This window comes from Ictidomys tridecemlineatus, chromosome 8, assembly GCF_052094955.1.
Source record: "Ictidomys tridecemlineatus isolate mIctTri1 chromosome 8, mIctTri1.hap1, whole genome shotgun sequence".
NCBI classification, from domain to species: Eukaryota; Metazoa; Chordata; class Mammalia; order Rodentia; family Sciuridae; genus Ictidomys; species Ictidomys tridecemlineatus.
The window spans coordinates 43372239-43399090 of record NC_135484.1 but is presented as its reverse complement, the minus strand read 5'-3'; the positions used below and the strand labels follow the sequence as shown (position 1 = coordinate 43399090).

Sequence of the window (26852 nt, the reverse complement as noted above, 5' to 3'; positions counted from 1 at the left end):
ACCCTTGGTAGCTAAGGAATGAATCCATTAGATTATTCAAAAGCATAGATAGCTCCGATAGAAAGAAATGAAGGCAAGCCATTTCAATATTAAACAACTAGCAAAGCACTGGCTAAAAAAATAATACAAATACTAAAATTTTCATGCTATAAAATAGAATATAAGTGAGATACTCTTACTCAGGCCCTAATTTTAGTCACTCAAAGGAAGTGCTGTTGACAAGTGACCAAAAACCCTGGGAAAAAGAATCTGTGCATTATACATTAATGATAGGAATTTGTGTCACATATTCTTCAGGGATTTTAATAGGCCTCTCTATTTGATTTATTTAATGGGAATTTTCCCTAATATAAAGGAAATCTAAAATAGTTTAATACTCCATTTAGTAGTTATGATATTTGTTAGTTCAGGAAAAGAGCTTTATTATATTCTCTAATATAAGAAATGTTTTTTTAATTCCTTTTGTTTATATTTATTTATTTATTTTTGTTTTGGGTACTAGGAACTGAACCAAGGGGGTACTCAACCACTGAGCCATATCACCAGCCCTTTTTATTTTTTTCTTTTGAGACAAGGCTTCACTAAGTTGCTGTGGCTGGCTACCTCAGTCTTCCTAGCCACTGGGATTACAAGCATGTGCTACCAGTCTGTTTTATTTAATTCTTGACCTCGTAAATTAGAAATGGTATCCTGAACAATGACAAGAGCTAAATTCTGATGTCTATTTTTTTTAGCTCATTTTTTAAAACAGGAATCCTATTAAATACAGAGAAGAGGTTTTATGGTACTATGTCAGTGGCTTTCAAAGTGTGGTCCTCTAACAGACAAGCAGAGTCAGCCTCACCTGGGAACTTGAAGGAAATACATTTTTTTTTTTTTTTGGCCCTATTCAGATCTGTAGGATCAGAAACTCTGAGAACAGAAACTATAAATCTGTGTTTGAACAAGCCCTCCCTGGGATTCTGATGTAATCATAGTTTGAAACTATTGAACTCAGTATACTCAGGTAATCCAAGAAGAAGGGGAAATAAACAAACCAGAAAACACACTGTAATCAAAATATTTGTACAGTACCACAGGTATTGTGCTATTTCTGCAGTGGACAAAGCAACAATCTTTAATAATCTTTAAGCTAGCAGATAGCACAAGAGATACAGCCATGTGATGCTGAATCCTCACTTTAACAACCAACTTCCATTTGTTGTTATATTTAAGAGCAAACAGGACAGGACAGCCGATTCCTGAACAAATGGCACGTCATCACTGAATAACCAGGCTTTACGTGCTTGCCACTGTGGTTTAGTAGTGTATTTTACTGTTAAGTAATGTCTCTAAGTCACTTAATAGCATTAGAGTGAAAAGATATGGTCAAATTTATGAGGCCAAGAATGAATCTCCTGTGAGTACTTTACGCAACATTGAAAATCTAATTATTGGTTCCCAACACAGCATTTATTAGTATTTTTCCTGCTTCATAAGACTCTGTTGCCAATCAGCTCACAATAGTTTCCATTGTCAAAGAACCATCCAATGTAAAGTAGTTATTTTATCTACTTGTGATAATCCACAGGTAAAATAACTCTTGCATAGGATGAGTCAAAGTTAAAATATTTTTTAAAAGTTAAACTTTTTCAATAGTGAAAGCTATACCAATAGCTTACGCTAAGCTAAAAGTGTGAAGATTTATGTACAAATTTCTTAAGGTACATTTGAGATTTATTTTCATTGAAGTTCTTAATAATGAAATCAACTGGAAGAAAATGTAAACTATTGGATATACGTAAATATTTCTTGATGTCTGGATCCCTTGGGAAACTTGGAAAATTTAAATAAACAAAGATTTTTAAAAAGGTTCATAAGGCATTTCCAAACCCTTTTTGTACAGGTGAAACTTCATTTGTCAATCACTGATTAGAATCCAAAGTTGAGAGAAAAATCAACACATTGTTCTTGTGCTGGTTGAAAAACAGTACATTTGAAAAATCATAATACTCTCCCTCTAAGATCAAGAAAAAGGCAAGATGTTCCCTGACAATACCAAATATTGGTGAGGATATGGAGCAGGAAAAGCTCTCATTCTTTCCTGGGGGGGAATGTAAAAAGATACAACACTTTGGAAGACAGTTTGGCAGTTTCTTCTAAAACTAAACACATTCTTCTCATACAATCCAGCCTTTGTGCTCTTTGGTATTTACCCCAAAGAGCTGGAAGTTTATGTCCACACAAAAACCTGCACCCAAATGTACAGCAGCTCTTTAAGATATGTAGAATATTTCCATATACATTATACTTGAATTAAGCTTGTTATAAGTCTTAAATATAATCTCTGATTTATATATAATTTTATACACATCAAGCTTATTCAATACATTAAATACTCTTTGGTGAGGGATAAGGGATGGAGGGAGAGATCTGACACAAATCTCAAGATGTAAAACATTCCTTTAAGCTTGCCCTTACTTCTGGATAATCTTTACTTATTCATTTAAAAATACATTTAAATCATAAAACCAAGTAGAAATCTTCTCATCCCCAACACAAACACACAGAATGTATAGCCTCATGTCGTATCATAAGACAACACCTTAGTACTTCTAACAAGACAACACCTTAGTACTCCTAACAAGATGCAGGACTTTGCCAGCCACTCCTGAAGCTCCACGGTGTCCTTTTCTATCATTGTTCCTTCCTTCTCTTCACAGGTAACCACATTCTGGCATTTACTGTCTTACATTTCTTTAAGGTTTTATTAGCCAAGTCTGCATCAGGAACTATATATGTAGTTATATGCACTTCTAAATCATAGGCTCCTTGTTTTTGCATTTTTTTTCTTCATAATTTACCATAATTTACTCTTTGCACAGCTATAGGTGAAGTGATCTCTTATCAGGGGTCATTTCCATAGTCTCATCTCCTTTTGAGATGTTATGTGCTATTGATGATCATAGACTTGATCTATTAATTCACCGTGGGTTGAAAAAAATGGGCGATTCTTTACTTTTATCATTTCACTCTGATTTATAGATAGGAATAATTTTTAAAAAATATTTTTTAGTTGTTGATGTACCTTTAAAAATTTTTTTATTTATATGTGTTGCTGAGGATCAAACCCAGTAACTCACATATGCTAGGCAAGTGCTCTACCACTGAGTCACAACCGCAGCCCCTAAATAGGAATAATTTTACCAAGGGATACTTGGCTCATCTACTATTTGATGGTACTGATACAGCCAGTGATATGGTTCATATAGGAAGATCAGATAAATGCCTGATTCTTTCCTTTATTCACCAGTTTTCAAGATAATAAATGGCTTGCCTGCCATTCTTAGAAGATGACCAATTACTTTTGCTTTTAATATGATTATGAACCAAACAAACATACTTCATGAGTTTTAATCTGATAACATTTCTAATTTTTAATAAAACTGAAATTTCTTAACTTTGGCTAGTGGAAGCCTCTAAAAGTTAGCTCCTGAGTATTCTGACATTACTCTAATAGTCTTTGGTTTTCTGTTTTGTTGAGATTCTTTTGACTAATCTTATACATTTTCAGTTTCAGTCATTTCACCAGAAGCCCTTAGATTAGTGGGAAATGGGAATTCAAGATTATAATCTACATGTTAGGGATGCCCACAGCTACTGGCTCTTCATAATTTCTAGGTCTCTTCAAGGGATATGCACCCATATGTATATGTAAGTACATTTACATATCTCTAAGGTAAAATACATGTCCATACTAATATTTTTCAATTAAATTCCCAACTAGTTTTTAAACACCTTTTCTATACAATTTGCCCATTTAAAGTGTGCATTTAAGTAGTTTTAGTATAGTCACATTGAATTGATTCACCAAAATCAGTTTTAGAGTATTTTTGATCACTCCAGAAAAGAAGCTCTGTGCTCATTAACAGCCATTCCCCCCTGGCCTTCAACCCCTCTGTCCTAGACAATCACTCATCTACTCATGTACATGCTGTCTCCCTGGATATGCCTGCTTTGAACATTCCAGAAGGGTGAAATCATACCATATATTGTATTTTGGTTGCCTGAAGCTTTTTCTCTGGTAAATCCATCAGGAAGGGCTTCTGGAAGAATATTCTCCAATTTCATGCTTGTGTTCTTTACAGCTGAAAGTCAGCTTCAATGGGTATAAAATCCTTATTTCTCATTCTCACCACATTTACTAGAATTCCCTTTGAGTTTGTCCTTAAAATGGGAGATATATTTGTCATGGAATGCAATTTGCATTCAAATTTAAGGTCAGAAAGGAGTTAAGACTGGCCATTCCATCACTGAAGAATCAGCACATGTTTTGGAGTTGTCTATAGCAGTCTATCATTTTTCCTTGAAGCTTCTCTTTTTAGCATCTCCCTACCATTATTCATCAACCACTTGCTTTCCCAGAGAGCACAAGATTTTTTTTTTTTCCATTGCAAACAGACGTCCAGCTTCCCTTCATCTTTATTCCCAGGTATTTACATACCCGGACTACCTAGGCATTGTACAACGAGAAGCACCATTCTACAGAGAAGCACCATTCTACATCTCACCAGAGGAATCATCATGTTCACAACCCAAAATGTTCTAGGAAGTTTTGAGTTATAGCAAAGGATTTTCTCTGAGCACATCCTTCTTCAATTTATAACATTCTATGAACTTGAAAATCAGTATATCATAGTTTTAGAAAACTGGATTTAAAAGGATATTTAACAGACTCCCCCTCCCCCCCATATTTCATGATTTTAAATTGATGAAGAAACTCTTAATGTAATAAAAGTTTTTTGTTTTAGGTTATGCAGTGAGACAATAAACAAAAAGAGCCTGTGAAACCAGAATTTCAGATACTAAGGGCAGTGTTCTTTCCACTCCATAAGACATACCTCTTAAGTTCATGATGTGAATATTTCTGACATCACGACTATTTCAAATGGTTCCCTAATTACAAATGTTGTACCTATGGGCCAAACTTTGGCAAACTTTGGCAATTTCCTTTAGAAATACAATTATAAGTAGTAAGAGCCTCGGATCATGACATAAAAGTCTGTTCTAATTACAGATTCTCAGACAAGTAGTTAATGTCCCATAACTGGAAGGAGAAACACAATCTTGGGATGAGGAGGGAATAAAGTGAAAGAAGACGCTTTAAATTTAATAAAAGTCACCTCTATAAATTCTCTAAAACATCTAAAAAATTACAAAAATAGAAAAAAAGTCGATATCTTTGTACTCATAACCAAACTCTATCAATTCATATCAGATAGTCTTAGAGTCTTACTTGTTTGGATTTAAAAAAAAAAAAAGTAACATTTTACAAATTTGAAAAAAAAATCACTTTCTAATTACCTTGGGTTTCCCTTGTGAAAGGAGTCTAGGCTTTGATTTGCAGAGCCTCACAGGTTTCTGGTAGACTGTCCTCCCCTTTTTACAGTCTCCTCCTTTCTCTCTCAGACCAGGTTTCCTTTGTTCCCTGGCTCATTACTGAACAGCTTTTCTCTGACTGTCTTCTTCCTCAAGCAAGCATGCATTCTTTTTGAAGTTTCTTAAGGGACAAATACTGCTTGTAACAACAGGAAAAGGCCTCTCTGTTATGTCTTCCCTAACACCTCCTTTCAATTAGGTCCTGCAGGGAAAGACAGAGTCACAGGTCGTACCAGGTGCCTCAATATACCCAAATTTCCTTCTACAGTAGCAGTACATACAAATGTTAGCCAACATTGTAGTCTATATAATTATTACAAATAATTTTACTCTTTTGACTTTAAACAGCAGATTAAAGAAAATGCAAAGAGATTTCAAATGTACATTTTTAGAATATGAAATACTTTACATACATATTTCTTTATATCACACTTTGGGTGTGCATTTGTGTGTACAATAATCTTGTAGTTATAAGCAGCCTTTGTCTTTTGAAACCTCTTTTGCTAAAAAGAGTAAGTAGTTGGAACTGAGACTGTGCAAAGATTTATAACCAATCTGTTTATTTAAGCTCTATGTCACCTCCATTTCCATGTGAACTGAGAATAATTTTAACAGCTAATAGATGTTGTTGTAAATAAACAACCTTCCGAAATGGAAATCTATAAATTGACTATAAAGAAGGAAATTCAATTATCATTAAGTAAAGTCATTTTCTTTATAAAACAGATGTCAGAAAGGGAAAAAGGTGACTTTCAAGACTTTACAGGGTGGTAAGAAAAGTTTAAAATATTTGAATCTTAAGAGAGGCTAGAACAAACAAATCCCAAGTCAAAGTAAGGGCAAAACCCTAATAATGATTTTTTCCTAAGACTGTTAAGATTCTTCTTTACCATTTTTTTCTGATTATTTACATATTTATTATGGAGATTCCAATAAGTACAGAAAAACAAAAGGGTAGAGGAAAGATTATTTATCACTCAGAAGCAAATGTAGTCTATACTTTGGAATAGCTGCTTCATGTTTTCTATAGCAAAAATCATATTAGACATGGAGTTTGGTATCCTGATTTATTTATTATACCAATACTTGTCCATTCCATTAAGTAAATTAACAAGCATGAATTTATTACTGTTTAGCATTTTATTATCTGGCCTACAATTCCCTTCAAATTGTATTATTTGTGATGTTTTCTTACTTCTTAAACACATAAACTATCTTCACTAACTGCTTTAGATATAATATTATTGCATCGTAGATTATTTCCTTTGGATAGATTACCTAATATAGACTAGCTAAATCTAAATAAATACTTTTAAGGATCCTCTTAAAAATCAATAATTTAGAAAACCATAACAAACAATATTCTCATTGTAAAATGTCTGAGTTTTTGCTCTATTCTCACCAAACTTGGTATCAACATGGTTTGTAGTTTTCCTTAATTGATAGAAATAAGGAGGAGCAGGAGTTTAAGTGTTGACATTTTACTTTGAGTATTTATAAAGAGGGTAATGGCTGATTTTGCGTCTGTCTGGACATCAAGGAAGTATTGAATGGATAAGTAAAACTAGTGAGAAGTATACCAGGCAGTGTTGAAATGGAATGGGCAATATTTGAAAGTGTGGGAACTACCCACCTAAGTGAGTAGTACCCACCTATGTGAATGCTAATTAAACATCTGGAATTCTACAATGAGATGGATCTCAGATCTAATATTACTTTAACTTTAGGGACACTTATTTGAAACTTCTCTTTTGAGAATAATTAACGTAATCAAAGGAAAACATTCTGTAAAGTCTTAGTTCACTGCAAATTCTTAATAACCATGATGAAGAGATTTAATTATTTTGAAGCTACTTTGATGATATATGACAATAAATCTGAGTCTTCCTTTCTCACTGATTCTAAGTGAATAAATATAAAAAGCAAATAGGCAACTGGATTCCAGATTTTTTTTTATCCACAGTCTAGAGAAATTTATTAAAGTGTTGTCAACATATGGTAGATTTATAAGCTATTTCTAAATGCTTTTTGGAATTCTCTAATTACATAAAAGCATACCAATTGTATTGGTAAGCCTTTACAATTTATGTCTGTTGATAAAGCCAAAATATTTTAGCTTTATATGAAATAAAAAGGTACTACCTTTTTCCTTCATATTTCTGTGTCAAAAATATGCTCAAAAACTGAAAATAATTCTTTTTCATAAATTGTATACATTTACATCATTCACTGCTCTCAGTGACTTTGTCCTCGATATGCTTGCTTCTAAAGAAAAAGTTCATTGTATACCTTAATTATCACAGTGTGACATCAAAATGTGGATATAAATCTTATTAACATTTTGAACTGTACCTGATGCTAACTCAGAGTAAAAACAGGAACTAAAGCTGCAATCACATGGGTATTTTATATATATTGCAAGATTTTTGCTACGTGTATTCACTGGGCTATGAAAAGCATTTTAACATACTAATGGGGGAGGGAGTGTGGAATGAAAACTTTGAGAAGAGAATATTTGCAACTTAATAAACTATGTGGAAAAATTAAAGAACTCTGCCTTTGTGTTTTGAAACAGGCTTAAGTGCAATGAAAAAATAATTTCAAAAGCAACTTGAATAAAAATATGTTATTAACTCACAAGTGTTTTGACTATATCATGGATTAGTTTTCATAACTTAATTATTCTTTGTTGCTCAGAAGTGGAAGATTTCATGCATTTTAGAAGACTGTTGCCAGTTTATTTTACAAGGCTTAAATGTTGAACAAAGAGCAAGTAAATAATAAAAAAAAAATTAGGGTACCAACTGCAGTAATACTCATTCGAGGAACAATATGTGGGAAGGGTCATGGGATTCTTAGCAGACAGAGTAGAGTCTGATCCCATTTGAGTCACATAGCGCATAGCTCAGGAATTTGCTTTTCAGAACTTCAGTGTATCTACAATGTAGATATTACATAATTTTCTTTTTTAAATTAATTTTTTATTTATATGTGACATCAGAATGCATTACAATTCTTATTACACATATAGAACACAATTTTTCATATCTCTGGTTGTATATATAGTATATTCACACCAATCTGTGTCTTCATACATGTAGTTTGGATAATAATGTCTATCACATTCCACCAACATTTCTAACTCCATGCCCCCTCTAGTCCCCTCCCATCCCTCTGTCCTATACTGATGCTATATACCTGACATACAACAAACCCTAAAAAAGTGGTCTTATTATCACCATTATCTTCATACTGCTGCCTTCCTCTTTTTATTCTCCATCCCAAATGATAGAAAGCAACCATACACTTAGAACTCTCAGGGCCTCTGTTTAGAATGCGATATTTTCCAAATAGGGCTCCTTTGAGTCATTCAAGTTGTGGTTCCTTTTGATCTAAAGTGGTTCGTGGTCTCATGAACTCCCCGCTCCACCCTCTATAACTCCTTACTCAACTGTACTGTGTTGTATTTTTTTCACAGTACCTACCACTGCCTGAAATTAACCTATGGACACATATAATATTTCACCTCACTGGAATAAAAATTTCATGAAAGCAGAGACTTTGACTAATTTTTTCATTTGTTCACTGAATCCTCCAGAGTCTAGGACACAGACTGCCATAAAATGAATGCTCAACACATATTTGCTGAATAAAGCAGTGAATCATAAGGGTAAAAACAAGTTAACAATTGAAAGCCTGATCAGATGATATAGAAAAGTTCACTATCGTTCTTTAGGGTTAAACTCTGGGTTATTATTATTTTGTGTCTAATTTGATAGCAGAAACTCAACATAATTGCTGGATTTATCATTTGAATTAATATTTAAGCCTAAATTGAATAAATCAGTATATTTTCTACCTGACTTAAGGAAGTATATAAAAGAAAAGGCATCACAATATATTTATATTTACATATAAATATTTACATGTAAATATATGCATGCGTATATATTTTTGAAAGACACTCGGGACTGAACCCAGGGCCTCACACATATAAGTAATGCTCCACCACTAAGTTACAACCTCAGTTCCTACAGATATCACTATTTAATAATTACAATACCGCATTAGACATAAGAACTGAAATGCAGAAGAGTGATTTATAAATTAGAAAAACTGTGGCCATTATTATACCAAAAAATAATTTATCAAGAGAAGCTGAAGGTAAGTAAATGCATTAGCATAAATATTGCTTATAAAAACTAGGGAGACAATTTATTCTGCTTATCTTTTCTAACCCTAGCATGCTGCCTAATAATAAATGTGAAAAACAAAACAAATGTTTATAATAAAAAGTTGTGAAACAATTCTCGTGCTCTCTGCCTACCCCTCAAAGCTCTGGGATTTCCTCATTTTACAGGACCCTAGAATTATTCACTGTTTGTGCTGTTTCACAGGAATGGAACACTTCAAGCTAAAATAAAGATCAAATGTTAAGTTAGAAATAAATTTTGCCCTCAAGGCTTAGGTTTTATTTTAATATTAGTGAAAATCAAGCTTTAGTAAAATTATAGCACTGAACTATAGCACTTTCAGATGCAAAGTGAATGGTGGCAGACCTCTCAGAGAAACATTTCACAGTGTAGCAGAAATGGATTCAATTACTAAGATGGTTAGCCCTAAGATTTGTCAGTGATCTCTAAGATGTTTGGGGAAAAAAAAAAACCTTTTAAAAACACATAAAATATAAATGTATACCATAAAATGATAACACAAAAAAGCTTTCTTTTTTTTTTGTATCAAGGATTGAATTCAGGGGTGCTTAACTACTGAGCCACATCCCCAGCTCATTTTTTAATTTTTATTTTTAGACAGTGTCTTACTAAGTTGCTCAGCCTTGCTGCATTGCTGAGACTGGCTTTGAACTTGAAATCCTCCTGCCTCAGCCTCCCAAGCCACTAGAATTATAGACATTGTCATTGTGCCTGGCATCACAAGAAAACTTTCAAATGAAATCCTAAGAGTACTTATTTTAGAAGGGTCAAAATTGCCAAATAACAAAAAAATTAACCAAATTAAATTTTTGATAATAGTTTTAAATATTAGGTAAGATTTAACTTCTAAAATAAATTTAAAACAAATTCACATCACTATCACCCAATTTACTACATTTCCCAAATAGACAACATTTGGCTAGCCAGCTCCCTCCACTCCCCCCCAAAAATTCCCAGTAGTCATAATTTAAAAGAAAGAGCTTTATGTAGGTACACATACAGAGGTATTAGACACAGCTAATTAGCTGATATGTATTTCATTTACATTTCTGCTCACCAACTATAATTTCATATTTATTAACTTCTCTAGGTTCTGGAATCATGAATGCTTGTCCAGCAATTATATATTTGAAATGCATTCTGCTCAAGTATTTTTTTTTTGTTTCAGGAGCAACTTTGATCAGTACATATTTTCAGACAGATTTATGACTTTTATGTAAACAATATTTATATGTTAGCAAAGCTAAAAATAAAATTGCAGATGCTTGGTAGCTTTCAAAGACCATTTTTTACATGGATTTTTTTTACGTCATTTTTTCAATTAAAATATATTGCATGATCAGCTACTTACCTGCTTCCTTTCCATTATCATCCCTCATTCATCTTGGACTACATGGTCTATAATTTCAATAAATTTTGACAATACCTTAAAATTCAAGCCATTTTCCTCTGTGTCATCCAGCTACCAAACTCAAGTGAAACTAACTCCCATTTCCATGCCTATAACTGAAACACTGAGCACTGCTGAATGAAGAAATGTCATATGCATCTGAGGACGAGGGCCACCATGATTTATGTCACCACCCTAGAATTCTGCCCTGAAACTCTTTTGATATTTCTCTAGTAACCCTCTCTAGGATGACCATTTTAAATTAGACACACTCATCTCAAACGTCTGTCCTCTTTCCGAGTCTCAGAGATAGCCTTGTCTTGTACTTCTTCATACAGTTAACAGGGACCATTAGATAAAAATTGGTATTTTTGCCACCAAATTTCCGAAGTTACTGACATTTGTACCATCTTCTCCTTCACTTTTTTATACTGCAAAGGAAGAAGGATCCCTCTCCAAGGCCATCTGTCTTCCTAATCCTACCCCCTTCCATCTCTAAAGACCCTAAACTAGTCTTCACTTCCTTCCCCTTAGTTCTATTCAAACCAAACCATTGATAGAAGAACTCTCAATAAAATCATCCATGACCTCCATATTCTACATCTAAATACTTAGCTGTCCTTATATAGTTTGTTCTAGCAGCAGCATTTGACACAACTGAATACTAGATCTTTCACAGTACTATTTTCTCTTGACTTCTGTTCTGTCACTTTTCTGGTTTTCTTCCTCTTCTAAGACCACCACTTCTCAGCCTCCTTTTCTAGCTCCTTCTTCTCACTAATGCTGATTAATTAAGGTTCTTTTTCTTCTTTCATGTATAATGCCCTGGGCAACACCATTGCTGTCTGTTCCTTCAGTTTTCATTTAGTTGTTGATGACTCATGAGTTCAGGATCCAGCTGACATCTATCTTCTGTGTTTGACATCCCTAATGTCCAGCAGCTATGCAGTGTCTGGGAGCCAGGCTACCCAAGCTTGAAGCCTACCTACTCCATAGACTCTTAGACAAGTTATATAACTGTTTCTTCCTCCAAAAAATGAGGATAAGAACAATATCTATGCTTACTTTACAGGGTTGTTGTGAAACTAAATTTTGAATTAATGTTTGTCAACAGATACTGTGTTGCTCTTGTTCTTTGTTGTTTCTGCAGTGCCAAGTGCAATGCCTCAAAGAAGGTATTCAGCAAACATCTGCCGATTCACTTCATGAATGAATTTACCAGATGGTAATTACCACAATTCTAAGGCATTTTATACTAGCCCTATTAAATTTTAAATTCCTTGCTACAGCTACCTCATGAAACCCTTCTAAAGAATGACACACTTTCAAAGAAAAAGAATATGCAAGAATATTCCTGAAAAAAAATTTTCTGCTGAAAACACGAGCTCACAGGCAAAATCCAGTCTTAAAATCCATGTCAATATGATTCACACAAAAAATAAAGATTTAAAATATTGGTTTTATACAATCATTCAGCATAAATTGAAAAATAAATACATTATCTCATCTCTTTTATTAGACTATTGTAAAATGAGAAGTGACCAATCTAAGGGGCACTAAAATCAAAGAGAAAGTGGTAGAAGGAAAAGGTCCTAAGTGTCTGGTCAATATAACAAGGTACTGCTGAAGAGTGATGGTCAGCCTTACCACAGACCCTGCAGAGGGACTTTCCTTTAGGGGACAATTTATGTCTGTTTGTCAACTTTGCTGTTTGTCAGTTTTGCTGTTTGAAATTTAGAAGGCCAGGAGAGAAGTTTGTGTAATAGAGGATATTTCTTGGAGAAGCAGAACTTTGTAAACAAATGAGAATGAATATTTGTATTCCAAATAACTACTTTCCACCACTACTACCTTGGTGCTACAGTATGAAAGTCTCTTTCCAGGGGGACTGACTGATTCTTTTTGCATATATCCTTGGTGATCAGGAAGGCTCCACATTTAATCCAAGTCAAGGGGCCAATATGGCAGTCATGAGTGCCCTTCACCACATCCTCTACCCAGGATATGAGCTTAATAACCACATTCCCATATCCACCCTTTAAATTACAGTGGCCATGTGCCTTGCCCTGACCAATGAAGTGTGAATGGAAGCAACATGTGTTTTTCAGATACATGCCAGTGGTTTTTCAGGTTCTCTTTTGCCACCTCTCCTTCTCCTTATGGCAACTGGAAATGACAGCTGGCAGCTGCCCCATAGTCTGGGCTATGAAGGGAGGGTGGAGAAAGGCGAAATCACAGAAGACCACACTGTCATTCCACTGAGATGCACTAGGGTACATTCTCCCTGATCTGAATTTGTAGTTTGCTGCTGTGTGCAACGAACTGTGCTAAGGTAAAAGGGATAAAAATAGTTCATTAAGTCATAAGTGAATTTTCTGACTTTCCCTTACTTTCAGGTGTTAAGCACTAGCTTGACAATTAAGTCAAAGGTCAGGCCATTTATACATCAGTATGAGTAAGTTTTAGGGCTAGAATTATTAAGAAATTGTAGAAATGCTTCATGGATCACAGAGATAAAATTATTATAGCTAATTAAACCTCTATGCTTTTGAAAACAATTATAAATACAAGATAGAGGTTTATAGAGAGGAAGATACATACAACAAACCTGAGTTAAGGAGTAGGTATGATTTCTGTCATTCACTCTAGGGCAACAAAAGGTAGTAATTTCACTTGACTAAAATGCATGTTATTTCAGAATCAATTCTATATACTGCTATATCCCTTTTAAAGTACAAATTAAATTTACCAATCATAATGGAATATTCAATGTGTGCCAGTTGTAACTCATGAACCATGAAAATTTAATTATAATATAAGCAAAATTACTGTTCTCTATATATTTCACTAAACTAAACCTTTTTAAGTGAAAATATTAGCAATTTCTCTTTTTTAATAAAAATTTCAGCATGAATACCAATAGAAATGAATATTTAAAGTATACATGAGGATCAATCTAAATCTCTAAGTAATCATAAAGCTAATCACAGTACAAAATAACAAGGAAATATTCAATAATACCATTTGATACATATGATTAAAACTATGCCTTTTCAAGAAATCAGCATAAATGTGCCATTAAATGGTTTAGAAAGTCTTAGCTTAATAGTTTCCTCAAATTAAAGAAAACATGTTGTAGAATCCTTTTCACATTTACTCTTTATAATTCCTCCTAGGTTGTAATTTCAGAAAATGCCCTAACAATGTCAATTCTATTTAAAAAGTCCACAATAGATGATCTCCCCTATTCAATAATGATTTCATTTAGATAAAGTCTCTAGCTCAGTGGTTTTCAAAGTTCTATCTATTCCAAAGAACCAGCACGCATAGAACAGATAAAAAGGAAGGTGTCTGCTGGAGTTGGGGGCCAGAAGTGGAGACTGGGGTGAGTCTCAGGGACTTTTGGGGCGTAAGAGATCTTATCACCTTATTAAGTTCTTTTCCTCACACCCTCTACCCCAAGCCTTATTTATGTTATCAAACACAGATTTAACTTTAAAAGTTACTAGAAACATTTTCTGTTGGAATTTTAACAGGTAAAGGTCACAGAAAACCTAATGAGCATTCAATTAACAATAATTTACTAAAGGTTTTCTACCACCAGACACACAGTGCTAATCAAGGGGATATAAGAAGGGGAAACTCAATTGACATTTTTGTACAAATTTACTGGGGAAAGAGAAGTGAGAAGGTAACATGATTCGTAGACCATGCACAGTGGGCTTTAACGGGAGTATATGCAGAGAAAGGAAGTCTTTGAATCTTCCCATAGGGGATGACTTTATGCAGATCAGCCAGGGAAGATCTCATAAATGAGGTCACCTTTAGGGTTGGGAGAAGAAGGAGCGAGGCAAAAGACATTCTAGGTAGATGGGATGTGGATATAAGAAGCACAGAAATGTGTTTGGTTTATTTGCCAAGGTGGAGAAGGAGAAAAACAAAAATATAGAGAAAGGTGTATGAAGAAAGTAATGGACAAAACTGGAAAGGGAAGAGGTACTGAGACAAAATTATAAAGGCTATATGCAACAAGTCAAAAAGCCTTCACTTTTACATCTACAGGTATCAGAATGGGTTTGCAAGAAGACTGTGTGGTATGATAACACCTTTTTATCAGTGCCAAAGAACTGAGAAGAGGGAAGATGGTGGGAAAGTGAAGGTCAGCTCAGATGGATGACTTGAAGTCAGTTCCCTGCCTGCCTACTGTCCTGTCACACCAAAAACAAATACTCCAATCAGGACATAAACATTCTTTTTTTTTAAATAGGTCTGTTCAAGTTTTACAGTTTTGATTTAGGAGTTACAATTCCTTATTAAAATAGAAGCTCCATAAGGCCAGGGATTAGAGACTATTTTATTTTCAGGTACATCTCAAGGACAAAAGTAGTGTCTAATACAGTTGGCACTCAACTGATATCTCCCAAATTGAGATTGTGTCTTTGGGTACATGTCTCCTTGCTTTATCTGAAAAAACTGCCCAGCGTGACCTAGCTTTGATAGTCTTTGTTTTATCAAAAATTTAGTAAATGCACAGTAGTATTTTATGTAGGTTATTTTGTGTTATCAAATTTTTTGTGTTCGTAAAAATAGCAAAACCAAATTGTCCCTAATTCTCTCCCCTTCTTTGCTCTGGTCGCTAGGAAACCTGAAGACACATCTCTGTCCAAAGCTGCAATAATTAACAAGATGGCAAAATACATTGCTATGTGCTAATCTCATCTGCAACTTTAATATGCCCTGAATTTATTCTCTGCTTTTCCACAGTTCTGTTTGCATCATGCCTTATTTTCTGTAAGTCATTTTAGTTTTTGATTTGCAGAATAAGGCAGGAGACAGATGGGCAGTTTGGGAGATGGCTCTCTTTCTGGTAGATCTTGGCAGATATTGAGTCTGAAAGGTAACCACATTGATACACACCCCCCCCCAATTTTCTAGGGGACCTCTAAATAATTTTGTGACTATTCATCACTAAGAAAAAAACCTTTCAAAAACTAATTTCTAATCCTCACTCCAGATATCTGAATCTTGTTATGAAACACAAATGGATCTTTCAAACACTAAATTCAGTCTTCTCTCCTCAACCTCAGCCTCTTCCATGCTTCTCCCTTAACAGTCTTAAAAGTTGGTGGTACCAATTACTTCTCTTATTCTAAGTCCCCTCAACAACCTTTTATATTGGCTCTGGCACAGCAGACAACTTTTGGGGAATCTGTGAGAAAAATCATGTTGCTACCACCAAAATGAAAGGCTATCTTGTCAGAGTGAAGTGATATAACTTAGAGTAAGAGTCCACTGTCTGTGCTTCCTCAGTCTTGGATCTGGTGTCCTCTACTATTTTTTTTTTCATCAAAAGAAAGTTCTTCAACCAATTTGACTGTTGGTTTATGTGTTTTTCTGGTTCATAGACTTCAAACATACTAGCAGAATGTTTCCTTTGAAGATTTAATACTCCAGTAGTTCGTTTGTGTTCCCTTAATTCAAAGAATAAAGGAGGCTTTTAAATCAAGGAAAGTTTTTTGTTGGTGCTTTTTTTAAAGGAATTTTATTAAATTATTAGTTTCCATATGGCTTGTCGATTTCCTCTGCCTTTCTTATCATTCACCATAGGGAACCTGCATCTCATCAAGCTCCAAAACATCTACTCTCCTCACTCTTCTAACAGGGCCTTAGTTTGCATTCACAAATTGTCTATACTTCCTTGTACTCATTCTTCATGGGATACTGCACTCAAACCCTGTGGAAGATGCCTAGCATACCCTTTCCTTCATTCCCTAATCCCCAAGGGGCTGTGTGTAACTGTAACATTGTCAATGCCTTCTTCTTGGGGAACTTTGTATCTTGAACAAAGTGAGACAAGAATAAAAAATAGTCTACATTTACTAATTCTACAATGTCCTAGGGATGTAGTTAAACTACAGAGATCTTCCAGGGTAACCAGAGATGTTTTGTTTCAGATTGTTCTTCAGCATTCTCTTTGATTCTGTGGTATCGCCTTGTCCCATTAAAATCATTCTCTGCTCAATACAGCTGTTGGTTTCTGTATATTGCACAATATTTGTATGTGCTCTTTTCTACATGTAGCATCTTCTTTTGCAATGCCTTAAATCGACTCATTTCTATTTTGCACTTGCAAATTTTCAATACCATTTTTGTGTTGGTTACTCCTAATTTACATTGTTGTTTTCCAAAAATTGTTCTGGGAGACAATAATTCCAACTCAGTGCTAGTAAATGTTACATTTTAAAAAAGCTCAGTGGGGTTATAGTTAATTAAATGTAGAAAATAGGGGCTGTGGTTTTAACTCAGTGGTAGAGAGCTTGCCTAGCATGTGTGAGGCACTGGGTTCAATCCTCAATATCACATAAAAATAAATAAAAAATGTAGAAAATAACAAGGATAAATAAAATTAAATGTTTCTTTTTCTGTGCATTGTGAATTTCCAAGAAAGAAAATGAGATGTAGCTTTTTCCACACTTATTTTTAGTGTACACTGAGATACACAGACTTATCCTGCCATATCAAAAGAAACTAGTGAGTATAATGTATTTGGGTGACAATATTCTAGATGCTTCTATATTTACTGTCTTCTGTGAGGATTTTCATTCCCCTTCAGCTTATTATAGAGCAATGCAATGTTATCTTTTATTCTTAACAGTGATCATTCCTATTTAGTATTCATAGTATCTCCATTCTATCTGTTTGTAATTCTTATGGTTGCTTGAGTTTCTTTTATAGTTGGGAGAAATTTTGAAGCTTGACATTATGGTACTACAAAATATTTTAACTGAGCAAGGACATTTTACACTTATGAATACACGCCTATCATCTCAGTTTATTGCAGGCATTTCATGTCTCTTCTCTTCTCTTGGTAGGTTAGAGTTCTGGTGGCATTCTTGAATATAGCTCAGTGTTTCTAACTAACGTTCCTGCAGCATGTAACATAAATGAGTGGTGTGGCCTCTCTTGCTTTTGCAATATAATTTAAGATTTTTGGACTGTATCAGGGTGGGCCTATGTACTTCTGATGGTGATTTATAAGATGTTCTTAAAATGTTCCTAAGTGTCAGTAATGACATCAGGATGTTAAATTATGGTAGTATAGTAAGTCTTCTATGAAGTAGTTTAGAAAAATGAATTTTTCTTAACTACCTTAAATCCTATGATCTAATAAAGATATGTGGAAGAGAACTTTATGAACTATTGAAACTAACTTAATAATTCGGCCACGTTGGTGTTCTTTCTGTTAAATGACTGCTCATGTTTTCATTTTGGTATGGGGACAAATAGCTCATGCACAGACCTGTGGTAAAACAATGTTTCCTGATCACATTACTGATAGCCAATTCTCCTGAATGCACTGAAGAAATGAAAGGCCATTTTCAGTGACAAGGTGATTAGGCAGAAAATGCAGGAAATGATGCTAAATTAATTTACTGCTAATGAGTTCTCATCTAGTAACCCAATGTGAGAGAATAAACTGATTATAGCTGCATTTTTTTAAATATAGAAAATATGAAATATGAAAATAACCCAAATGTCTAATATTTAGGGAACCATCAAGCAAAAATATGCCAAAAAGATGAATCCTTATGAACAAAATTTGAAATGTATTATACAGAAACAGAGAAGCAACTAAGAAAGGAAATACCTTAAGCAATTTTTTCTCATAAAATTAAAATATAGAAAAATCTATAGTAAACAAGATTTACACAGTGAAAAAGACAATGCAAATATACTAAAAAGAGTAATTTTCAATAGAGGTGCCTTATTGCTTTGTTTATTAAAGCTAGTTAAATGTAAAATTTAAAAAATACTCTTATAAGGTCTTAAGGAAATGATTCTATAACCAAAGTATATTATCTATAGCATTATATTCAGATAAATACATAAATATGTATCATTAGGTACATATACAAATAGAAACTCTTATATGTATGCAAACTTAAAACAATTTTATAAATAAAAAAGTATCATAAATGATATTATGCATATTTAGAAGAAATACATGTTTGTTTCTTTTTCTATTTTCCATTACCCAAATTGAGCTCAGACACAGAAGGATAGTCTTTTATTTCCTCCAAATTGCCTCACCTACATGTATATTATGGAGAAAGTTAAAAGCAAAGTTGTCCTAGTATGCCATGTTCAAAAACTGAAAACATCCGGCATTGGATGCTCAGAGACACACACTGTAAAAGCAGAAATTTGTTAAGTAGAGTAAGCATTATTTAATTTTAAGCAAGACTCTTTAAAAAACATAGATTCCTTGGTTTAATACTTAGGAATGTGTAACTGAACTGGACAAATGAAGTTGTTGAGGACTGGAAAAAGTGGGAAAAAAGGAAAAAGCTTACGACACCAGAGGCTCTCATCACTCTGGCTGAGAAGGTGACACAGTTCATGATAAAGTACAGAATTTAACACTTAGGCTGAAAGATACTGGGGAATATAGAAGCCATCTATACGCTTTGAAAGATATATGGTGGAATAAAATCTAAAGAGAGAGAGAGAAAATATAAAAGTGTGAGGACTGTTTTGTTATGATTAGGAAAGTACCTGAGAGACAGGAACAAAGTCAAGCAGCTTTTCTCATTAAACTTTTATTGCTCTGCCTAAATCTGTTTGAGGCTTAGAAATACATGAAATACTACACTGGGTAAGACCTACCCTTCCTCCAGCCAGAATGCTGGGGCTAATGCAAATCTGATTGATGTGTAATTGAAGTATGTGACTGCTTTTTCCTTGATGTCAGCTTTTTAACACTGTCAATATTAAAGGTGAGGTCTATTCTGACATCTTAGTGGACACTTAACGTTATTAATAAAATTGTTCAAACCCTTTCAAGAAAATAGCACTAGTATCCTTTATGAACATGCTACAAAAATCCTTTCTTTATCAATAGAAGGGAGCTAAATTAAAAATTCCTCCTTTGCTTCAAGCATCAGATAATTAATTAATTATTGTTGACCCAGGAAGAGCACCAATGCATGCTGCACAGGCACACCTGGCCTGCAGAACTCTTCACTGGGAAGCTGCTGAGAGTCTTTCCCCTTCAATTTTATAAATTCTATAATTTTTATATCTTATTTGCCATGCTTTCTTCATTTTAAAAAGTTTTAATCAAGCTAATATTAAAATAATTTTCAAAGAAAAAAATTCAGATGCAAGACCACTCTACCCTAAACTCTTTGTCTATAGGCATATATAATTTGTACTTATAATCACACCATACATAACAGAATAGATGGAGCCAGGCTTTTTTAAAGGCATTACTTAACATTCCCTGACAATATGTTCTGCCAAACTTTCTCAGCTTGCTCATTTAATTAGCACATATTATGAGAAATTCAATGCAAGCTATGAGCCCATGAAAATATGAAAATATAATGGACTCCTCCTAAATATATACCACAAAAGGCAAATCTAACAAATAAGCGTGACTTGAAGATACTTTATAATTCACATGAAAAATACACTGTTTTTCATCTTACCTCTTCTCCAGACAAATAGTAGGCTGATAGGAGTCCACCAACAAAGCGTATGTTTACTTCAAAAACAGAAATCTCAGCATTCTGTGGAAATAGAATGAAGGAGGTTCAGATGCAATGACAGCACACAATTCAGAAGACTATCATGATAGCTACATATTGTTCAAAGTCTATTCAAATCTTCTATGCTTGTCCAGAGAAATTTGTATACTATGAGAAAAGTTCTCCCTTTCAGTGGTGTCAAAATATACTTAATTAGATAAGGATAATTTCACTCAAAATAAAAATTATAAAAATATTGTTTCTTTTTCCTTGTAGTCAACAAAATATATAATATTTGGCATTCCCTTTTGTGCAAAGGCACTAGGACCAGAGCATGCTTTTTCTATTCTGTGTCCTTCTTTATTTTATCTATTTGCTTGCTTCTACTTCCTGAAAGGTCCATCATACTATACTGTGGTTGGGAGTTCAACATTAGTCCAGCATATTTTCACACTGTTGCAGTGTGAACCGATAAATACAATCAATAAGAGTGTAAGTTATAGTTTATAGATTAGGAAAAAATATAGATTAGATAAGACTCTTAAAAAGCAAGAACTGTCATACACAGGCCTAAGACTCCATTTTGCTGCCTTCTATAAAACTCTTACAAGAGCTGTTTCTGAGAAACTGAAATAAAAGCTGTTTTCTTATAAAAAAAAAATTGTCTTTCTGTACTTTATACCCCACAAATTTTACCCTGCTCAGGATGCAGCGATAGTTACGGTGAGCTACATCTTGGGTTTGAATGCCCTTGGGGGTCTACATGACTTTGAAGTAGATTCTCGCCTTGCCGACCTTTGTCCAAATTCAGGATGCGACTATGTAGCACCTGCTTGAATTCAAGATGGTGGTCAAATGAACTGCAAAGCTAATGCTTTTTTCTTTAGCTTCTGGTTTATCCCTTGCTTGCTGACTGGAAAATTCCAGTCCTGCCAAGAGTCCACAGGTTCCACTTATTAATGTTTTAATTTTTATGATTGGCTAGCTTACATGATGATAAGCAAGTCACTGAGTTGTGGGTTTTTGTGCTTATATTCTCTGTGTTTGGACCAGGAAGCTGTTGTTCTCCTACAGAGCTTGATCTCTATGGTGGGTGACAGTCCCTGGCCAGGTAAATAAAGCTCTCTTTTGATTTGAAATTTGGACTTAGAGTGCCTTCTGGAGCGGCTCTCCATAACAACATTATGTTAAAGTAGCACAGATGGAATGCAAAGGGGGTCTAAAATCATGGAGAATTGGGTTCTAGCACTGGTTTCCAATTTTCTACCTGCAACTTGGGACACTCACACCAATTGGAGATGACATTTCATCTCTACATGAAGGAAATGATAATAACGTATGCTGTATCTTGCTAAAATAGTTCTTATTTATACCAATAATAGCTTTCTTTTTATTATTATTTATAATTTCCCAAATCTGTGCTAATCTCTTTACATGATCCTGTCTTTAAATCTTCACAATGATCTTATGAATTAATTGTTGTTCTTATACCCATTTCAGAGCTGGAGAAAATGAGTCTTACAGTAGTTAATGTGACTTTTTGAAGGTCAGACAACTAATAAGTGGTAGAATCAGGATTTGAACTTGTGTGCTCTGATTCCCAGTTCAGGGCTTTGCTATTCTGATTTTTTATAATATCTCACATGCCTGAAATAAGTACAGCGTCTAGTTAGTAATTATTGTCAGTACTTTTATTATTTTATAATATTTGACTATTAAATGAATCTGTTTTGTTTTATGTTACTTTCCTACAATATATACAAGGTACACTTCAAACTTTCATGAGCTACTTCTTTTCATATTCACTGGGCCTACTCAGTAATTGTCACATTTGCCTAACATCAAACCATTCACTGATAATCATGAGGGCTAGCAGCAACCTATAACATGGAGTAATTATCTGGCTGATGAACTTCGTCAAAATCATTTGAGATATTATCTCCTTTCCCTTTAAGCAACTACTATGTGCCAGGCTTTGTCCTAGGTGCTAGGACATAGCAATGAAGTCTGGTAAGGTCCTCGAACTCCTTGAGTCTATATTTTAGTGTTAGAAAATGTTTGCAGAAAATAAAGGAGCTACAGATTCACTTCATTCCCACACACACTCTCTAAATAGATAAAACGATCTAAGAAGTAAAGCTAAGTAATTGCTTAATGTTAAAATTTTTTTCTGCAAAAGAAAGATTATGAAAACAAATTGAGAGAGGGAATTAGTAGGCCAAACTTAGGTAAAAGCATCATAAAATAAGACCACTGCTGAATTTATTCAACTGTATTTCATAATTTGCATCATAAATCTAATATATTTTGGTTAAATGTACTCTATATAGGTGCAATCTATCTTTGAACTGTATCACTCTGAGGATTTTATAAATATTGGGGAAAATGGTAGTAGTCTACAAAATTACTGATAATGGAAAGGAAATATAATCTATTAATTTAGTTTGGTTCACACAACTTTATTCCTTGTCTAAGAGTAATATGTCTAATGATAAAATCTAACAACTTAACCCTCAAATATATTGAGAACAGTCCCCCACATTTCTGTTTATTGAAGCCTGTTAACATTATTTTATGTTCTTATTCTGACTATGGATTCATTACATATGCATTCTTTCTTCCTCCCACAAAAATTTTGGATCATCAGGACTTTTATATAGACATCTGATAAAAATTATTGCAGGTAGAGGACTGAGCCATGTCAAATACCACCAGAAATATATCTTCAGCTTGACATCAATCACCTATTGGATGCAGTTATTCAATCTGCTATTGATCTAGCTCTGTATGCATTCTAGAACCTAAATCTATTTATCTTCCTCTACCTCTAAGGTATTGAAAGATAACCCTGTAAGGTGCTACGCTGAAGGTCAGTTGCTGTGACTTTAAAATTTCATAGATCTAATATTCTAATGAGTTTCTAAGAAGCAAATCTGGCTTGTTAGTAAATCCATGTCCCAGATGATTGCTATGTTCTTCTCTTTAAAAATCTTGTTCAGGAATGTCACAACATCACTATCAGTAATTCTCAAGAGTCACCATCTTCCTCTGAAAACCAGAATTACTTTTGAATTACCACCATATAAATTCTTCCTCCCTCCTTTCTTTCGAAGTTAAATTATTTGAGCTCCTTTAACATTCTAGGTTATATTTTGTTTTACACCAGAAGACTGAAATTTAGACTTAGGTTACTCCATACAGATTCTTAGATAAAAACAATGAAGAAGACAAAAATTCTCCCACTATAACGAACTGGTTAGCAGACTAGAAAAACACTGGCCTAGAGTCAGAAAGATCTGGAACTAAAGACTGATGTGAGAGCTATTGAGTGTGAGAACCTAGGTAACTCAATTTTTCTGAGTCTTCATTTTATCATTTATCCAAAGGGACAATCCATTCCTTACAAGTTATTATAAGCCCATGAGTATTAAGCACTGTGCAAAATCCCTGGAAAAAAAAAATAAGGTCCTCAACAGACAACTGGTGCCATTACCTCTGCATATTAGTTCAGCCTAAAACCCCAAGGCCTATCTTCCACAGGGGTATTGAACAATCAAAATACCTATTTTCTGTGACCTTCACAAGAATGCTAGTTCCCAATGGCTGAGAAGCCTTCTTCTGACATAGAGAATCCTGACTAATTTCCATTTGGGCTTGAGATACTTTATATGATACCTGGATTTTAAAAAATTGTACAATATAGGGATCTAAGGCTATTTTTCAAACTTCTGATTTCAATATCTATTAAAATAATCATACTAAACTTAAAAGAATACAGTCCTCCTATTAATATTCATGCAGTATCTTTAAAATGTTCTGAAAGTTTTCTATTCACTTATCCTAATGACAGAAGAGGGGATTGGGTAGGAGAGGGCATACATAGATGAAGTAGCCTCTACAAATAGAGTTTTGTCTGATCTACCCTAACAATTAATGTGAATTTCATAGTCAATTTCATCTGGGCTACTTTTAAAATAAAATCAAACTTTCCCCCTAAATCTCTTAAGATTGCATTCCAAGAGTGTACTCTATATATTTTGTGGCTCTTAGCACGTAGCCTATGTTAGAGTCAATTTAAGAAGTAGATCTAGTCTTTTATTTAAATTGCAAGAACCTATTAGTTAGTATCATACCTGATGAACAAGCACAGCTTGGAAATTTTTGGCTAAAAATGTATTCATAAAATAATTCTGGATTAGAGAAACTGCTTTTTTATTTTGATTTTTTTTCCAGCAATGGTACCTAACCAGATCCATTTATAAGCTTAATAAAATATGTAGTATTACTAAATTTATATCAAAAATCAACTGGTGAGTAACGTAAATCATGGAAAAAATTATTAGTGCCTAAGCCTTTTGGGTTCCTTACCCTGGTAATTTTCCTTTTAAGTTACTCCATTTTCTTTACATTTCTCTCCTCTGATTTACTATACACATATGTAAAATTATAATATAAAATGATAAGTATTATAAAAATTGGAAAAAAGATGGTTTTTAAATTATTTTTATCAATCTTATTATTAAAAACTTTAATAATTTATGTTCCTTTGCCCCAATCCTCAACAGTATGCTTGCTCCTTCTAGGAAAGGGTTCCTTCAAATTAACGTCATGAGTTCAAGTGTGCGAAGAATCCAACCCTATCTAAGCAGTAGGAACATGAATGCTTCAAAATCTGTTTCAGAATGAGTGCCTGGAAGTCCAGCCTCCTCCATTAGGAAAGGCAGCATTTTAAACAACTCAGAGAAGCTCTAATCAGATTGAAACTTAGAAACAACTTGCTCATCAAAATTATTCACAAAATGATATATTTTAAGAACTTTTTAGTTATGACAGCTTGAATTTTAGGGTGAACTCAAATATAGTAGGGGTGTGTGTGTGTTTAAGGGCAGTTCTCTGATCTCCCCAGGCTATTATCATACCTGAGAAATAAGCAAGATTTAATAACAGTTGCTCTACTACATACCAATGCAATAATTATATTTAATAACAACTGCTTACTAAAACCCAATGTACTAACTATGTTTAATAACCACGCCACTACTAATAGGTCTGATAACTGAGTTTTACCTTACTAAGAAATATGTTGGAAACTTTAGACTTTTCGGTCACTGATTAAAGACAGGTAACTTCTTATAAGCCTTGCCTGTTTAGAATTAAAATACATCTTTAATTATATAATTAGTACTTGAAAATGTGTGTGGTACACTTTGAGGATTAAGAGTAAGCATAAAACATTTGTAACAGATTAAATTGCAATATTTTATATTCTTAGTATATCCTAGCAGCTTTAGTTTCATATTTAATTAACATGATAAATCTCCAGGTTGTTAACAAAATGTAGGTTTTCTGGGCCACAATGAGAGGCGAATCACCACCTTGTCTATGTAATAGGTTGGTTTGGCCATGCAGGTCCAGAAAGGGTCTCACATAACAGCCTGATCTATTGCTAATCACAGTCAGAGAACAGCTCCTTGTATAGCCAAAGCCCAAATCATCATTCCTGGCAGGTACTTCTTAATATAAGATAGAAAATATTGAATAACTCCACTCAACAGGATAATTAACTTATTTATCTGCCCACTGGGATGCAATGTGCTCCTCCAAAACAGATCATTTTCAGGAGCATTATTAGGGCAAAAGTCCCTTCTTTTGGCATGGAACTCTGGATCAAAGTCAAGTAGTCAGTCAGGCATATGAGAAGTTCCAGAACTGCTTCCTGAAGTCAACTTATATCCTTCCAGCAGGGACCCCTACAGCTTGTTTGCCTTATTTCCTTGAAACGAAAAGAACAAACAGCCTGGATCGTTAAATTAAAAAATAAAGTCACCTTAGCCACCAGTACCTCTCTTTTCCAAAACATATGGCATTCATTAAAATCAAAGGCACAATCCAGGTGTTTGCCAAAGTTCTGTTAGAGTTGTGTTGCTACTGTCTTGAGCAAGCTAATCATCTATCCTTTGTCTTTCTCAGACAAAGCCCTGCCTCTTACACCAAGATATCATTTTACCTCAACATAAAAAGATGCATTTCAAGGATAGTTTTAATATAGCTTTTGCATTTACAGAGGGTTTATATAAGAAATTGTTATCTGAAGAAAAGTTCTACATATTCTATAAAATTTTCTAATGAAGGGCAGTTTTCAGTACTTCTCATGTAAGGATCTAGGTAACAAGTGTTTTTCAGTGTTTTTATTTATTTGTTTATTTCAGTGCCAGTAAGGAAGAGGGAACTCAGAATTAAATTTAGAAATGCTCATGTTAAAAACCCTTGATTGTTTGTCCATCTGTTGATGAGCTTCCT

General features: G+C 34.0%; 1 protein-coding gene across 3 annotated transcripts in view; it reads right to left on the bottom strand.

The window, feature by feature from the left end:
* The window catches only part of Man1a1 (mannosidase alpha class 1A member 1), a 169685-nt gene that overhangs the window by 88406 nt on the left and 54427 nt on the right, over positions 1-26852 (bottom strand). For all 3 annotated transcript variants that reach the window (XM_078019317.1, XM_078019319.1, XM_078019318.1), the window contains exon 5: positions 20514-20594. In XM_078019317.1, coding sequence (XP_077875443.1) covers positions 20514-20594 — 81 coding nt within the window. The remainder of the gene's footprint in view (positions 1-20513; positions 20595-26852) is intronic.